This window comes from Oncorhynchus keta, chromosome 10 (genome assembly GCF_023373465.1).
Source record: "Oncorhynchus keta strain PuntledgeMale-10-30-2019 chromosome 10, Oket_V2, whole genome shotgun sequence".
In the NCBI taxonomy this organism is placed as follows: domain Eukaryota; kingdom Metazoa; phylum Chordata; class Actinopteri; order Salmoniformes; family Salmonidae; genus Oncorhynchus; species Oncorhynchus keta.
This window is the reverse complement of record NC_068430.1, coordinates 81,669,325-81,684,148: the sequence shown is the minus strand read 5'-3', so window position 1 is coordinate 81,684,148 and position 14,824 is coordinate 81,669,325. Positions and strand designations below refer to the sequence as shown.

The 14,824-nt window shown below is 42.1% G+C and overlaps 1 protein-coding gene and 1 long non-coding RNA gene across 51 annotated transcripts in view; one reads left to right on the top strand and one right to left on the bottom strand.

Annotated features, from left to right (window-relative positions):
- LOC127932548 (E3 ubiquitin-protein ligase TRIM35-like) overlaps positions 1-12,334 on the bottom strand; it is a 21,772-nt gene extending 9,438 nt beyond the window's left edge. For all 50 annotated transcript variants that reach the window (XM_052528453.1, XM_052528464.1, XM_052528461.1 and 47 more), the window contains exon 1: positions 12,014-12,334. In XM_052528453.1, coding sequence (XP_052384413.1) covers positions 12,014-12,268 — 255 coding nt within the window. In that variant the 5' untranslated portion in view covers positions 12,269-12,334. The remainder of the gene's footprint in view (positions 1-12,013) is intronic.
- LOC127932549 (uncharacterized) lies at positions 638-1,232 on the top strand. Its single transcript, XR_008145921.1, has 3 exons — positions 638-783; positions 827-912; positions 956-1,232. It is a non-coding gene; the product is annotated as an uncharacterized LOC127932549 (long non-coding RNA).
- Positions 12,335-14,824: the final 2,490 nt, after the last annotated feature.

Here is a 14,824-nt window from a genome sequence, read left to right as displayed (position 1 = left end):
CTCCAGACGTCACGCTTGACATTCAGGCCAAAGAGTTCAATCTTGGTTTCATCAGACCAGAGAATATTGTGTCTCATGGTCTGAGTCTTTAGGTGCCTCAAATTCGAGTCTCAATACTTATGGAAATAAGGGATCTTCTTTTCTTTTTGTTTTACATTTGCAAGCATGTCCCCCTCACATTCAAAACTGACATGTTTTTGTCCCACCCAGTTTTATCATTGGAATGTGATAGAAAAGACGTTGACAGTGTGCTTTGGGACCATGCGGACACCTCCAAGTGGTCGGGAAGGCTGTTTGGAGAGTTTATATGACAAAAGAGCAAACCAAAGAGAGTTATGTCAATTACACTTCTAAAACCAAAGAGAGTTGTGTCAATTACACTTCTAAAACCAAAGAGAGTTGTGTCAATTACACTTCTAAAACCAAAGAGAGTTATGTCAATTACACTTCTAAAACCAAAGAAAGTTGTGTCAATTACACTTCTAAAACCAAAGGTGTGCCCTTGCATACAGCGATCTCAGCAGCATTTTTCATACAAGCAAGACACAGACAGGCAGTCTAAATAGTCATTTAATGTTCTGTTTTCAGCATCATTACAAGCAGTCAAAATAGTAGTGTTCTTTTTCAGCATCTCAGGCTAAAATATGGCAGCATAACTATTACATCATCACATATGTAAGTAAACGTGTGATAAAAACGCAGATCATTTTGCCCCAATAATATCCTTACAGACAGAGAAGGTTGTAGCCTTCTGCTACTGTAATATCCTTACAGCCAGAGAAGGTTGTAGCCTTCTGCTAGTGTAATATCCTTACAGCCAGAGTAGGTTGTAGCCTTCTGCTACTGTAATATCCTTACAGACAGAGAAGGTTGTAGCCTTCTGCTACTGTAATATCCTTACAGACAGAGAAGGTTGTAGCCTTCTACTACTGTAATATCCTTACAGACAGAGAAGGTTGTAGCCTTCTGCTACTGTAATATCCTTACAGACAGAGAAGGTTGTAGCCTTCTACTACTGTAATATCCTTACAGACAGAAGGTTGTAGCCTTCTGCTACTGTAATATCCTTAGACAGAGAAGGTTGTAAAAAATGGTCCAGCCCATCTGGCATTGGCCAGAATTACCAGGTGGCGAATTCACCCCTGGTTTCTATCCTTTATGTGTCATTTCATACTCTTTCAGGTTCCCTAACTGACTAAAAGTCTCTCCGCACTGGGAGCCTTCTCCTCCTGTGTGTGTATTGTCTCCTCCTGTGTGTGTATTGTCTCCTCCTGTGTGTGTATTGTCTCCTCCTGTGTGTGTATTGTCTCCTCCTGTGTGTGTATTGTCTCCTCCTGTGTGTGCATTGTCTCCTCCTGTGTGTGCATTGTCTCCTCCTGTGTGTGCATTGTCTCCTCCTGTGTGTGTATTGTCTCCTCCTGTGTGTGCATTGTCTCCTCCTGTGTGTGTATTGTCTCCTCCTGTGTGTGCATTGTCTCCTCCTGTGTGTGCATTGTCTCCTCCTGTGTGTGCATTGTCTCCTCCTGTGTGTGCATTGTCTCCTCCTGTGTGTGCATTGTCTCCTCCTGTGTGTGTATTGTCTCCTCCTGTGTGTGCATTGTCTCCTCCTGTGTGTGTATTGTCTCCTCCTGTGTGTGCATTGTCTCCTCCTGTGTGTGTATTGTCTCCTCCTGTGTGTGTATTGTCTCATGCTTTTTCAGGTTCCCTAACCGGGTAAATGTCTTTTCACACTGAGAGCAGTGGTAGGTCTTTTTTTCAGCGTGTGTTCTCTCGTGATATTTAAAGCCCCCAACTGGGTAAACGTCTTTCCACACAGGGAGCATTGGTACGGCTTTTCTCCCGTGTGTGTTCTCTCGTGTGTTTTCAGGTTCCATAACCAGGTAAAACCCTTTCCACACTGGGAGCATTGGAAAGACTTCTCTCCTGTGTGTATTCTCTCGTGCTCTTTCAGATGCGATGACTGGTTAAATTTCTTTTCACAATGGGAGCATTGGAAAGGCTTTTCTCCTGTGTGGGTCCTCTCGTGCTCTTTCAGCTTGGATAACCATTTAAAACCCTTTCCGCACTGGGAGCAGTGGTTTGTCTTCTCTCCTTGTGTGAGAATTCTGTCGTTCTTTTTCAGGTTCCCCAACTGGGTAAATGTCGTTCCATTCTGAGAGCAGTGGTAGGTATTTTTTTCTCTGTGTGTCCGCTCATGATATTGAAATCCTCCTAACTGGGTAAAAGTCTTGCCACAAATGGCACATTGGTAAGGCTTTTCTCCAGTGTGTGTTCTCTCGTGCTCTTTCAGCTTTGATAACCAGGTAAAAGTCTTTCCACAGTGGGAGCAGTGGTGTGGTCTCACTGGTTTGGGTGTCTCTGGGTCTGGTTCCCCTGAGGGACTCTTCCCGCTGTCAGAGGGAAAGTCTGGCCTCTCTCCTGCCAAAGACAAACAGAGTATTTGGTTAAACAGAAATGAAACCTCCACATGATTAAACTGTCTTCCTATGAGGTTTAATCTAGACTCGATCCCAAACGGGTACGTTTGGATCCTGGATGCTGATTGGTTGATAGCTGTTAGTTAAATCCCAATAATCCACAGGTAATGCCTGTTAAAGGGATATTTCGGAATTTTCACAACATCTACTTCCCCAGAGTCAGATGAACTCATGGATACCATGTGTATGTCTATGCATGCAGTTTGACGGCAGTGGCTAACTAGCCGTAGCGCAATTGCTAACTAGCGATAGCATAATCACTGAAAGTCTATAGTATCTGCTAGCATGCTAGCAGAAACTACCTGTAGCTTCCTTCATACTTGACACAGAGACATAACATGGTATTCACCAGTTCATCTGCCTCTAGGGGAAGTAGATAAAGGGCCTCGTTGCATCTCTTCAATAGTTCCATTTGAATCCTCCCTACGAATCCACTGTCCCACAGCCCAGCCTGGCAATTCAGAAACTAACCTCCATTTTTACCCCATGCTTCTTGCCTAACATTTGGTGTGTAACAGAGGGGAATTGTATAAACCGTGCCACCTGTGAGACCCAATCAAATCGCCGATGTGCAGGATGGAATCAGGGATTCCAGACATTAAAACAGAATTCAGCAAAATGTATAGAAAATGTCTTGATCGTCGTAGGAAATCAACTAAATGTATTGATCATCGTAGGAAATCAACTAAATGTATTGATCATCGTAGGAAATCAACTAAATGTATTGATCATCGTAGGAAATCAACTAAATGTATTGATCATCGTAGGAAATCAACTAAATGTATTGATCGTCGTAGGAAATCAACTAAATGTATTGATCATCGTAGGAAATCAACTAAATGTATTGATCGTCGTAGGAAATCAACTAAATGTATTGATCATCGTAGGAAATCAACTAAATGTATTGATCATCGTAGGAAATCAACTAAATGTATTGATCGTCGTAGGAAATCAACTAAATGTATTGATCATCGTAGGAAATCAACTAAATGTATTGATCGTCGTAGGAAATCAACTAAATGTATTGATCATCGTAGGAAATCAACTAAATGTATTGATCGTCGAGGAAATCAACTAAATGTATTGATCATCGTAGGAAATCAACTAAATGTATTGATCATCGTAGGAAATCAACTAAATGTATTGATCGTCGTAGGAAATCAACTAAATGTATTGATCATCGTAGGAAATCAACTAAATGTATTGATCGTCGTAGGAAATCAACTAAATGTATTGATCATCGTAGGAAATCAACTAAATGTATTGATCATCGTAGGAAATCAACTAAATGTATTGATCATCGTAGGAAATCAACTAAATGTATTGATCATCGTAGGAAATCAACTAAATGTATTGATCATCGTAGGAAATCAACTAAATGTATTGATCATCGTAGGAAATCAACTAAATGTATTGATCATCGTAGGAAATCAACTAAATGTATTGATCATCGTAGGAAATCAACTAAATGTATTGATCGTCGTAGGAAATCAACTAAATGTATTGATCATCGTAGGAAATCAACTAAATGTATTGATCATCGTAGGAAATCAACTAAATGTATTGATCATCGTAGGAAATCAACTAAATGTATTGATCGTCGTAGGAAATCAACTAAATGTATTGATCATCGTAGGAAATCAACTAAATGTATTGATCATCGTAGGAAATCAACTAAATGTATTGATCATCGTAGGAAATCAACTAAATGTATTGATCGTCGTAGGAAATCAACTAAATGTATTGATCGTCGTAGGAAATCAACTAAATGTATTGATCGTCGTAGGAAATCAACTAAATGTATTGATCATCGTAGGAAATCAACTAAATGGATTGAACTAATTAAAAATGTATTGATTTGCTCAAGATTATGATAAGACATGAACATAATTGGTCCGTACTTCGATCAAAATGCAGAACTGAATGATATTTTCCTTCATTATACTGCTCAATGTCCCACTACTATTTTTTTTAATGATTTTTACCTTTCTTTAACTAGGCAAGTCAGTTAAGAACCAATTCTTATTTTCAATGACGGCCTAGGAACAGTGGGTTAACTGCCTGTTCAGGGGGAGAACGACAGATTTGTACCTTGTCAGCTCAGGGGTTTGAACTTGCAACCTTCTGGTTGCTAGTCCAACGCTCTAACCACTAGGTTACCCTGCCGTGCAGTAGACTAACACGGTCTACAGTAGACTAACACGGTCTACAGTAGACTAACACGGTCTACAGTAGACTAACACGGTCTACAGTAGACTAACACGGTCTACAGTAGACTAACACGGTCTGCAGTAGACTAACACGGTCTGCAGTAGACTAACACGGTCTACAGTAGACTAACACGGTCTACAGTAGACTAACACGGTCTACAGTAGACTAACACGGTCTACAGTAGACTAACACGGTCTACAGTAGACTAACACGGTCTGCAGTAGACTAACACGGTCTGCAGTAGACTAACACGGTCTACAGTAGACTAACACGGTCTACAGTAGACTAACACGGTCTACAGTAGACTAACACGGTCTACAGTAGACTAACACGGTCTACAGTAGACTAACACGGTCTCCAGCCCAGGTTGGAAACATCCGTTTTAAATTAGTTGACTATCTTCTATTATATTTATTCTTGCAAAATCCTGTTTCTCTCTCATTTAATTGTATACCGTTGTTGCTCTGAGATAAACCTGTAACGAAGCGTCTCATTGCCGGCGTAGGCCGTCATTGTCAATACGAATTTGTTCTTCACTGACTTGCCTAGTTAAATACAAATAATGTAGTGGGACATTGAGCAGTATAATGAAATAAAGGTTAAATAAATAATAAATAACACTGTTTACCCCACATTCATCATGTGTATATAACAAATAAACAAAGGTGATGCAACTGTGTCAGCTTTATTTGGCTAGCTAGCAAGGGGAAAGAATATCAGACTGCCAGCACAGAAACCATTCCTGTTTAGAATAGACAACCAGTGTGGTTGGCTAGAAACGGTGCTTACAGAAACCATTCCTGTTTAGAATAGACCAGTGTGGTTGGCTAGAAACGGTGCTTACAGAAACCATTCCTGTTTAGAATAGACCAGTGTGGTCGGCTAGAAACGGTGCTTACAGAAACCATTCCTGTTTAGAATAGACCAGTGTGGTTGGCTAGAAACGGTGCTTACAGAAACCATTCCTGTTTAGAATAGACAACCAGTGTGGTTGGCTAGAAACTGTGCTTACAGAAGCTTCCGTCTCTCAACCTCAGAAATAGAACTAAAGACAGGCGTATGCCTGCACTATATCTGTTAGAGTCAGTGGTATCAGACAGTATTAGTTGATATTTTAGTTTGTGTTATTGAATAGAAATGTTCTCATGCATTATTGCTTCAATTCAATAACCTGTTTTATTTTTAACATTTAATCCATATCGAAATGATCCTTCCTTTTCCTGATTCGGTCCTCTACATAATTAGATCTTTCCTTGTCCTGATTCGGTCCTCTACATAATTAGATCTTTCCTTGTCCTGATTCGGTCCTCTACATAATTAGATCTTTCCTTGTCCTGATTCGGTCCTCTACATAATTTGATCTTTCCTTGTCCTGATTCGGTCCTCTTCATAATTTGATCTTTCCTTGTCCTGATTCGGTCCTCTACATAATTAGATCTTTCCTTGTCCTGATTCGGTCCTCTTTATAATTTGATCTTTCCTTGTCCTGATTCGGTCCTCTTCATAATTTGATCTTTCCTTGTCCTGATTCGGTCCTCTTCATAATTTGATCTTTCCTTGTCCTGATTCGGTCCTCTTCATAATTTGATCTTTCCTTGTCCTGATTCGGTCCTCTACATAATTAGATCTTTCCTTGTCCTGATTCGGTCCTCTTCATAATTTGATCTTTCCTTGTCCTGATTCGGTCCTCTACATAATTAGATCTTTCCTTGTCCTGATTCGGTCCTCTTTATAATTTGATCTTTCCTTGTCCTGATTCGGTCCTCTTTATAATTTGATCTTTCCTTGTCCTGATTCGGTCCTCTACATAATTAGATCTTTCCTTGTCCTGATTCGGTCCTCTTTATAATTTGATCTTTCCTTGTCCTGATTCGGTCCTCTTCATAATTTGATCTTTCCTTGTCCTGATTCGGTCCTCTACATAATTTGATCTTTCCTTGTCCTGATTCGGTCCTCTTCATAATTTGATCTTTCCTTGTCCTGATTCGGTCCTCTACATAATTAGATCTTTCCTTGTCCTGATTCGGTCCTCTTTATAATTTGATCTTTCCTTGTCCTGATTCGGTCCTCTTCATAATTTGATCTTTCCTTGTCCTGATTCGGTCCTCTACATAATTAGATCTTTCCTTGTCCTGATTCGGTCCTCTTTATAATTTGATCTTTCCTTGTCCTGATTCGGTCCTCTTCATAATTTGATCTTTCCTTGTCCTGATTCGGTCCTCTACATAATTTGATCTTTCCTTGTCCTGATTCGGTCCTCTTCATAATTTGATCTTTCCTTGTCCTGATTCGGTCCTCTACATAATTAGATCTTTCCTTGTCCTGATTCGGTCCTCTTCATAATTTGATCTTTCCTTGTCCTGATTCGGTCCTCTTCATAATTTGATCTTTCCTTGTCCTGATTCGGTCCTCTTCATAATTTGATCTTCCCTTGTCCTGATTTGGTCCTCTTCATAATTTGCTTATTAAATTACAACCACGTAATAATAGCCTACATGATATTGTATCTTAGAGATTTCAATCAGATCGGACCGTTACCGAATAACTAAAAAACTAATAACACCATTGATATTTGAAAAACAAATTCATTAAATTTGAAAATATCAAAACCCCAAAAAAGTAAGAGATAAGAACAACAAATAATTAAAGAGCCGCAGTAAATAACAATATATACAGGTGGTACCAGTACAGAGTCAATGTGTCAATGTGGAGGCTATATACAGGTGGTACCAGTACAGAGTCAATGTGGAGGTTATATACAGGGGGTACCGGTACAGAGTCAATGTGGAGGTTATATACAGGGGGTACCGGTACAGAGTCAATGTGTCAATGTGGAGGCTATATACAGGGTATTACGGTACAGAGTCAATGTGGAGGCTATATACAGGGTATTACGGTACAGAGTCAATGTGGAGGCTATATACAGGGGGTACCGGTACAGAGTCAATGTGTCAATGTGGAGGCTATATACAGGGTATTACGGTACAGAGTCAATGTGGAGGCTATATACAGGGTATTACGGTACAGAGTCAATGTGGAGGCTATATACAGGGGGTACTGGTACAGAGTCAATGTGGAGGCTATATACAGGGTATTACGGTACAGAGTCAATGTGGAGGCTATATACAGGGGGTACTGGTACAGAGTCAATGTGGAGGCTATATACAGGGTATTACGGTACAGAGTCAATGTGGAGGCTATATACAGGGGGTACCGGTACAGAGTCAATGTGGAGGCTATATACAGGGGGTACAGGTACAGAGTCAATGTGGAGGCTATATACAGGGGGTACCGGTACAGAGTCAATGTGTCAATGTGGAGGCTATATACAGGGTATTACGGTACAGAGTCAATGTGGAGGCTATATACAGGGTATTACGGTACAGAGTCAATGTGGAGGCTATATACAGGGGGTACCGGTACAGAGTCAATGTGGAGGCTATATACAGGGGGTACAGGTACAGAGTCAATGTGGAGGCTATATACAGGGGGTACCGGTACAGAGTCAATGTGTCAATGTGGAGGCTATATACAGGGTATTACGGTACAGAGTCAATGTGGAGGCTATATACAGGGTATTACGGTACAGAGTCAATGTGGAGGCTATATACAGGGGGTACTGGTACAGAGTCAATGTGGAGGCTATATACAGGGGGTACAGGTACAGAGTCAATGTGGAGGCTATATACAGGGGGTACCGGTACAGAGTCAATGTGTCAATGTGGAGGCTATATACAGGGTATTACGGTACAGAGTCAATGTGGAGGCTATATACAGGGGGTACTGGTACAGAGTCAATGTGGAGGCTATATACAGGGTATTACGGTACAGAGTCAATGTGCGGGGGCACAGGTGTTGAGGTCGTTGAGGTAATATGTACATGTAGGTAAAGTGACTATGCATAGATAATAACAGAGAGCATCAGCCGTGTAGAAGAGGGGGTGGTTGGGTAGCCATTTCATTAGATGTTCAGGGGTCTTATGTCTTGGGGGTAGAAGCTGTTTTGAAGCCTCTTGGACCTAGACTTGGTGCTCCGGTACATACTACCTTTTGAGAAATGTAATTCCTCCCTTTTGTGAGCATATACACTATTGGCTAGTTCAGTATTTGAATAATGTATTGTTTTCTTCGTCAACCATCAAGGACTTGATCGTGACTCTCAGTTCCATTATAATACACAGAATTCCATTATTTTACTTTTACATGTGTATTATTATTATTGTTGTTGTGAACTGTTAGATATTACTGCACTGTTGGAGCTAGAAACACAAGCATTTCGCTACATCCGCAATAACATCTGCTAAACATGTGTGACCAATACAATTTGATTTGATAAGAGTCATTGGACAAAGGTGTCTTCTGTGCGGGGGAGTTTCGTTAAAAAAGGTTACAGTGATACACCTTTATATAGATAGAGGATTCCTCGTCTCCATTTTGAAGTAGTCCATTTTCTTCTTTACGATTGGCTGATCGCTCCTGATGACCCTGTTGGACGTGACTCCAACTGGGTCACCAGGAGGGCTCAGCCAATGAAGTTGGAAGTCCCACCCAGTTGACTACATTAAAATGATGGAAGCCTTTCAATGACGCTGCCCATGCTAGTACAGTCTTTTGGCCACTAGAGGCCTCTATTATTATCTATGGTTAAAGTGCACAGCAGTGGAGGCTGGTGGGGGGAGCTATAGGAGGACGGGCTCATTGTAATGGCTGGAATGGAACCGGAGTTGAACGTGGTTTCTATATGTTTAATACCATTCCATTTATTCCATTCCAGCCATTACAATGAGCCTGTCCTCCTATAGATCATCCGACCAGCCTCCTCTGGTGTACAGTAAGTGTATATATTTAGCATTTTGTTAATTATCTTGATGTGATATGAAAGTAGAGGGATTTATGTTTCTAGAACTGTACCGCAATTGAGAACCGATTCACGTTTAGACAAGAGTTTTTGGCTGTTTTGGCTGCAAGAGCCAATTCGCCTCTAAACAGAACATTACAGACTCATTTAGTTCCTTATTATCACCCCACTAGTTACTTACCGGTGTTCATCAGATCTCCAGTTTTTCCCTCCTCATTTTCCAATGTGACAGTAACCTCCCCCTGCTCCTTCACTCCAAAAACGACATCCGCCTCTTCCTCCTCTTCCTCTCTGAGCGCTCCTGTATCTCCTTTCACTGTGACGTCCTCCTCTTCCTCCTCTTCTTTCACGACAATATTAAGCCACAGACCCTCTTTCTCCGTCCAGCAGACCTCCCGTCCTTTGGCAGCGGGGGAGTTGTTTAGTGAGCTCATGGTCGGGGATGCTACCTAGCTAGTTAGTTAGCATAAACAATTAGCCTAGTGCTAACTTAACCAGCTAGCTAGATGACTAACAATGTAAATATGAAATTCAACGGGGTAACTAGTAGATACGTCAGACGTGTGCTTTAAACACAGCTACTTCCACATTCACCGAAACCGTCTAAAGAGCTACAATGTTCCGGCTATATTGGCTAGCAAGCTCAGAAGGTGGCTGACGAGCTTCTTCTTCTTCTTCGGGGGTTTTATCTGCGGGTGGCAGTCAAGGGGTAATGACGCATTACCGCCACCTACTGTACTGGAGTGTGGGCCAGAGACCGGGAGAAATGAAATCCTGTCGGCCTATAAAAAAATAAAATGAAGATTGGAGACTTCATATAATTATGTTCTACTTAGTATTCTCCTTAAACAGTGGTTTATTGACAGCTTTATTTAGTTGCCAGTGCACACATTTTGCCAGTTCACACATTTTGAAAGTTCTTGACAACTTGATTGATGACCTGCAAAACGTTTTGGGACTGTTCCAACACATCCCAAAATAGGCCCCCACACTGGCCCATTTTAATGGGCCCCACACTGGCCCATTTTAAGGGCCCCACCACTATCCCATTTTAAAGGGCCCCCACACTGGCCCATTTTAAGGGCCCCCACACTAGTCCATTTTAAAGGGCCCCACACTGGCCCATTTTAAGGGCCCCAACACTGTGCCATTTTAAAGGGCCCCCACACTGTGCCATTTTAAAGGGCCCCCACACTGGCCCATTTTAAAGGGCCCCCACACTGTCCCATTTTAAAGGGACCCCACACTGGCCCATTTTAAAGGGCCCCCACACTGGCCCATTTTAAAGGGCCCCCACACTGGCCCATTTTAAGGGCCCCCACACTGGCCCATTTTAAAGGGCCCCCACACTGGCCCATTTTAAAGGGCCCCCACACTGGCCCATTTTAAAGGGCCCCCACACTGGCCCATTTTTTTCCTTGAGGCCTTTTATGTGAATCCCCCATTATTACCCAGATAATAACATTGCTAAAAAAGAAACAAGTGACACCAGCCCACTGGGCTAAAAGTGGACAAGCCCATCTGTCACTTGCCTGAAATGGCAGATGGCCAGTCCACCCCTGCATGTGTGTGTGTGTGTGTGTGTGTGTGTGTGTGTGTGTGTGTGTGTGTGTGTGTGTGTGTGTGTGTGTGTGTGTGTGTGTGTGTGTGTGTGTGTGTGTGTGTGTGTGTGTGTGTGTGTGTGTGTGTGTGTGTGTGTGTGGCCTCATAGACTAGGTCATGTTACTCTACGCGTCAATTAAGTGTCAAAGCACATGGAGACTGGAACCGAAATAACACCTCATGAGCCAAACACGTACAAATGTAGGATCTTAATGTCATAACTATTTTTTTTGCTGAGAATTTTCCTGCACCACATTAAATGCACATGAGCTTCGTGATTTACATCAATTCACTGAAACCCTGCAGTGACTCACGGTTAAATGAACAGTATCACACTTCATGTAGCCTCATATTAGCCAGCTAACAGCCTAACCACCGATCAAGCAACATTACGGACTGAACGTTCAAATCCTGTTGCTGCAGTATTATTTTACTGTGACAATGCTGGTCAAATTACGATGCTACATCTGTATGTATGCGGCATGGCAACAACAACAGAGTGGAAAACAATCAGTGCAAACCACACACACACACACACACACACACACACACACACACACACACACACACACACACACACACACACACACACACACACACACACACACACACACACACACACACACACTATCTGATGTAACTGCACAGATACACCACAGCAAATAAAAGTATCTGCTAAATGGCAGATACTCGAAGAGATATTTAAATGTCTGTCTGTCTGTCTGTCCGTCCGTCCGTCCGTCCGTCCGTATGTATGTATGTATGTATGTATGTATGTATGTATGTATGTATGTATGTATGTCTGTGTGTATGTCTGTGTGCTTGTATGTCTGTGTGCCTGTCCGTCTGTCCGTCCGTCTCTTACCTTACAGTCAGGTACAGCCTCCTTTATGGGGTAGACTCTGTGCCCCTCGTGGGTCTCAGTCAGTCCGCACTGACTGCACACTGGCTCCAGGTCATCCACACAGAACAAGGTAAACGTCTCTCCATGCTCCCGGCACAGCTCTGGATCTCCAGGGGGAAGGACGAGGCCCTCTGCCCCAGGGAGAAGGGCCTTGAGCGGGGTGGAACCCCCTGAGAGGGACCCTAATGCTCGAGCTTCTAGTCTGAGAGCCTCCATGGATTATTTTTCTGAGCAAGAGTGCAAGAAGGTAGAAAGAGAGGAACGAAAAGGGGAGGAGAGAAAGAGAGAGGGAGGGAGGGAGGGAAAGAGAAAGAGAGAGAGAGATATACAGTATATATATATAGAGAGAGAGAGAGAGGAGAGAGAGAGAGACAGCTGTGAGAGAGAGAGAGATTCAGCTGTGAGAGAGTGGGAGGGAGAGGGAGACGAGGGAGGGAGAGGGAGGGAGAAGAGGGAGGGGAGACTGAAGGAGGGAGGGAGAAAGGGCATGAGAAGAGGGAAAGAGAGCGAGAGGGGGGAGGGAAGGGAAGCGTAGAGAGAGCGAGAGACAGAGAGAGACAGGGGGGGATATTGGCATTTTGTGTTCATGTGTGTGCGTATGCATGTGTTTGTGTGTGCATAGGTGCGTGTGTGTGTGTGAGTGGGTGTGTATGTGTGTGTTTGTATGTGTGTTTGAGTGTGTGTGTCTATATCAGTACCTGTGTGATAACTCCATGAACTGAATGCTAGATGTATGTGTGATAACTCCTATGGACCTATGGCCACCTATTCCCTATCTAGTGCACTACTTTTGTATGAGTCATCACTAATCATGCAACTTCAATGGGGTGTACTGAAGTGATCTCTCTCTCTCTATATATATATATACATATATATATATATATATATATATATATATATATATATATATATAATATATATATATATATATACACACACACACATATACACACACACACACATGTATATATATATATTTCTCCTACTCTCTCTCACCAGACACACCAAGCCTAGGGCCCCAATCCTTACCACGTCTGTGGTTGGTATATACGGTTCAAATCCTACGTTAAGCAGGGAACATGGAAGCTGAACCTCACATGCACACATAACTGGAGACTCAGACTGACACTAATGCTTGATTTAATGCTTCATTAAATGCTTCTTCAGGTTACGAGCGAACATACCTGGGTTCAAATAGTATCTGCTTTATTTCAAATACTTCATCTGGGCCTGATTGAACTCGGCTGGCAGCAATGGAACTCATAGACAAGTCTCAAAAGTCCAGAACCCCGCCCACCTGGCACTCCTGGCAGGCTAAAGCAAAAGAAAAGGAAATACTATTTGAACCCAGGTATGGTCGCTTGTAACCTGAACGTTCCCTTAAATCAAGCACGAGTGTCAGTCTGAGTCTCCGACTATGTTTGTGTGTGAGGCACGGCTTCCATGTGCACTGCTTAAATTAGGATTCAACCCACAGCTACCAACCAAGGATGTGACTTCATTGCAACAAAGAGGCTGTGTCTCAAATGGCATCCTATTCCCTACGTAGTGCACTACAGCGTATATGGATGTATCTACAGTAACTCTCAAATGGCACCCTATTCCCTACGTAGTGCACTACAGCGTATATGGATGTATCTACAGTAACTCTCAAATGGCACCCTATTCCCTACGTAGTGCACTACAGCGTATATGGATGTATCTACAGTAACTCTCAAATGGCACCCTATTCCCTACGTAGTGCACTACAGAGTATATGGATGTATCTACATTAGGTCTCAAATGGCATCCTATTCCCTACGTAGTGCACTACAGAGTATATGGATGTATCTACATTAGGTCTCAAATGGCATCCTATTCCCTACGTAGTGCACTACAGAGTATATGGATGTATCTACAGTAACTCTCAAATGGCATCCTATTCCCTACGTAGTGCACTACAGCGTATATGGATGTATCTACATTAGGTCTCAAATGGCATCCTATTCCCTACGTAGTGCACTACAGAGTATATGGATGTATCTACATTAGGTCTCAAATGGCATCCTATTCCCTACGTAGTGCACTACAGCGTATATGGATGTATCTACATTAGGTCTCAAATGGCATCCTATTCCCTACGTAGTGCACTACAGAGTATATGGATGTATCTACAGTAACTCTCAAATGGCATCCTATTCCCTACGTAGTGCACTACAGAGTATATGGATGTATCTACATTAGGTCTCAAATGGCATCCTATTCCCTACGTAGTGCACTACAGAGTATATGGATGTATTACGGTAACTCTCAAATGGCATCCTATTCCCTACGTAGTGCACTACAGAGTATATGGATGTATCTACAGTAACTCTCAAATGGCATCCTATTCCCTACGTAGTGCACTACAGCGTATATGGATGTATCTACAGTAACTCTCAAATGGCATCCTATTCCCTACGTAGTGCACTACAGAGTATATGGATGTATCTACATTAGGTCTCAAATGGCATCCTATTCCCTACGTAGTGCACTACAGCGTATATGGATGTATATATCATATACTTGCCCCTGTATAAAGATACAATTATCACATAATATAATAATTATGTAATGTACTAATGATGTAATGTACTGTAACGTAATAATGATGTCATGTACTAATGATGTAATGTACTGTGATGTAATAATGGTGTCATGTACTAATGATGTAATGTACTGTGATGTAATAATGGTGTCATGTACTAATGATGTAATGTACTGTGATGTAATAATGGTGTCATGTACTAATGA